Source organism: Aulostomus chinensis, chromosome 19 (genome assembly GCF_037954235.1).
Source record: "Aulostomus chinensis isolate RoL2024-O1b breed Wild chromosome 19, RoL_Achi_v1.0, whole genome shotgun sequence".
In the NCBI taxonomy this organism is placed as follows: Eukaryota; Metazoa; Chordata; class Actinopteri; order Syngnathiformes; family Aulostomidae; genus Aulostomus; species Aulostomus chinensis.
Window position 1 is genome coordinate 23,983,642 of NC_141338.1, and position 1,455 is coordinate 23,985,096.

Sequence of the window (1,455 nt, forward strand, 5' to 3'; positions counted from 1 at the left end):
TGTATAATATCTATATCTATATATTGATATAGATATATAGATAGATAGATTTCTAATCTAAAATGTCTCTCGCCTCCTCCTTGTAAAACTCTCTCTCTCTCCAGGTGTTACGCCGCCACAGCATCTCCAGCTAAGTTTCAAGCAGCTGTGGAGGAGGCAGGATTGACCTTTGACGTACCCGAAGCAGTGCAAGCACTGGACAAATTAGCCACGCGTTACCAGAACTTGGAACGGAGCGTGAACTGGTGTAAGGACTGGGAGGCTATACTCAGAGAGAAAATCCAGTCTGTTGGCTTGGCAAGAAATAACAGCATCAATTACTACAGCTAGTAACAAGAAATCTCTTTATTTATCTGTGGTTATTAACAAAAACCCTCCATCTGATCAACATCAAATTGGCGTGTGAATTTGTGGTGCCTCAAGCAGGTGCTGTGCTGATTTTGAGTCTAGGGTCTACGAGGAAAGTTAGAATGACCGAGACAAGAATCAGATTCTGAATGGGTATGACAAACGGAGCTGACGATTAGCTTTCCAAATAGTTTTGATGTTGTCTGGCTTTAGGTGACACGGTAATATAATGACTTGGTGAGAGACTGATAGACAAATATTCAGAGATTTGGAGCACGATGATTCTGCCAGAGATGTCAGTCAGAATGAATGAAATCAAAATCAGAGATTAAAAGCCAGAACCCCTCAACTTGGTTTGTTCTGCGCTGTGTTGTAATTCATTAAACCACTGCACATCAGACCCAAACCTGTCGTCTTGCTTTTAAGACAACCAATCATGTGGCTGAGGATCTAAACTCATCTGGCCCTGGCTAAGATTTTCTCCCATCTGCCATCCCAAGCACAACATAGCCCTGCAACAGTAATAAATGCAGTCAAGGAAATGAAAGCCATTTGCACAGATGGAGGACAATCCAGTACAGGCACATGATTGCTGCTAGATTGTCACATTGTGCAGACAGACTACATTTGTCTGCAGTTTTGGTGAAGGCACTATAACAGTAAACCAGAGTATCTAACAACTGTGTTCATATGGTGTGGTCAACTTTTAGGGCTAGAATTCTGAGCTTTCTGTCTTGAGCTGGTGCCCTGCTCCAAGCGCAGCTGACGGCAGGACGCAGATTGGGGTTTGGCTAAATGTTTGACTCCGCAGGTCTGAATGGTTAGGTTTAGGGTCAGGATTAGGTCTATGCACAGGTTCCAAATGGTTACGCCAAGTGTGCAGAGTCAAATGTTTTGCTCTACCCACGTTGAGCCACTCCTTGATCTGCGTACTGCAGTCAGGGCTGACTCCCCAGCTCACTTTCAAGGGTACTTTTTTTAGATTGCTTAGAGACTATCTTTGAACCTTCTGGCTATTTTTACAAATTTCTGCACATAACCTACAAAACCCGAAATAGCAAAACACTCTGTCTCTTGCAAAAGCACAGTTACAGTGGGGCAAAAAAG

The 1,455-nt window shown here is 43.3% G+C and overlaps 1 protein-coding gene across 5 annotated transcripts in view; it reads left to right on the top strand.

Annotated features, from left to right (window-relative positions):
* The window catches only part of thnsl2 (threonine synthase-like 2), an 11,404-nt gene extending 9,949 nt beyond the window's left edge, over positions 1-1,455 (top strand). For all 5 annotated transcript variants that reach the window (XM_086187068.1, XM_086187069.1, XM_086187070.1 and 2 more), the window contains one exon: positions 105-1,455. In XM_086187068.1, coding sequence (XP_086043194.1) covers positions 105-330 — 226 coding nt within the window. In that variant the 3' untranslated portion in view covers positions 331-1,455. The remainder of the gene's footprint in view (positions 1-104) is intronic.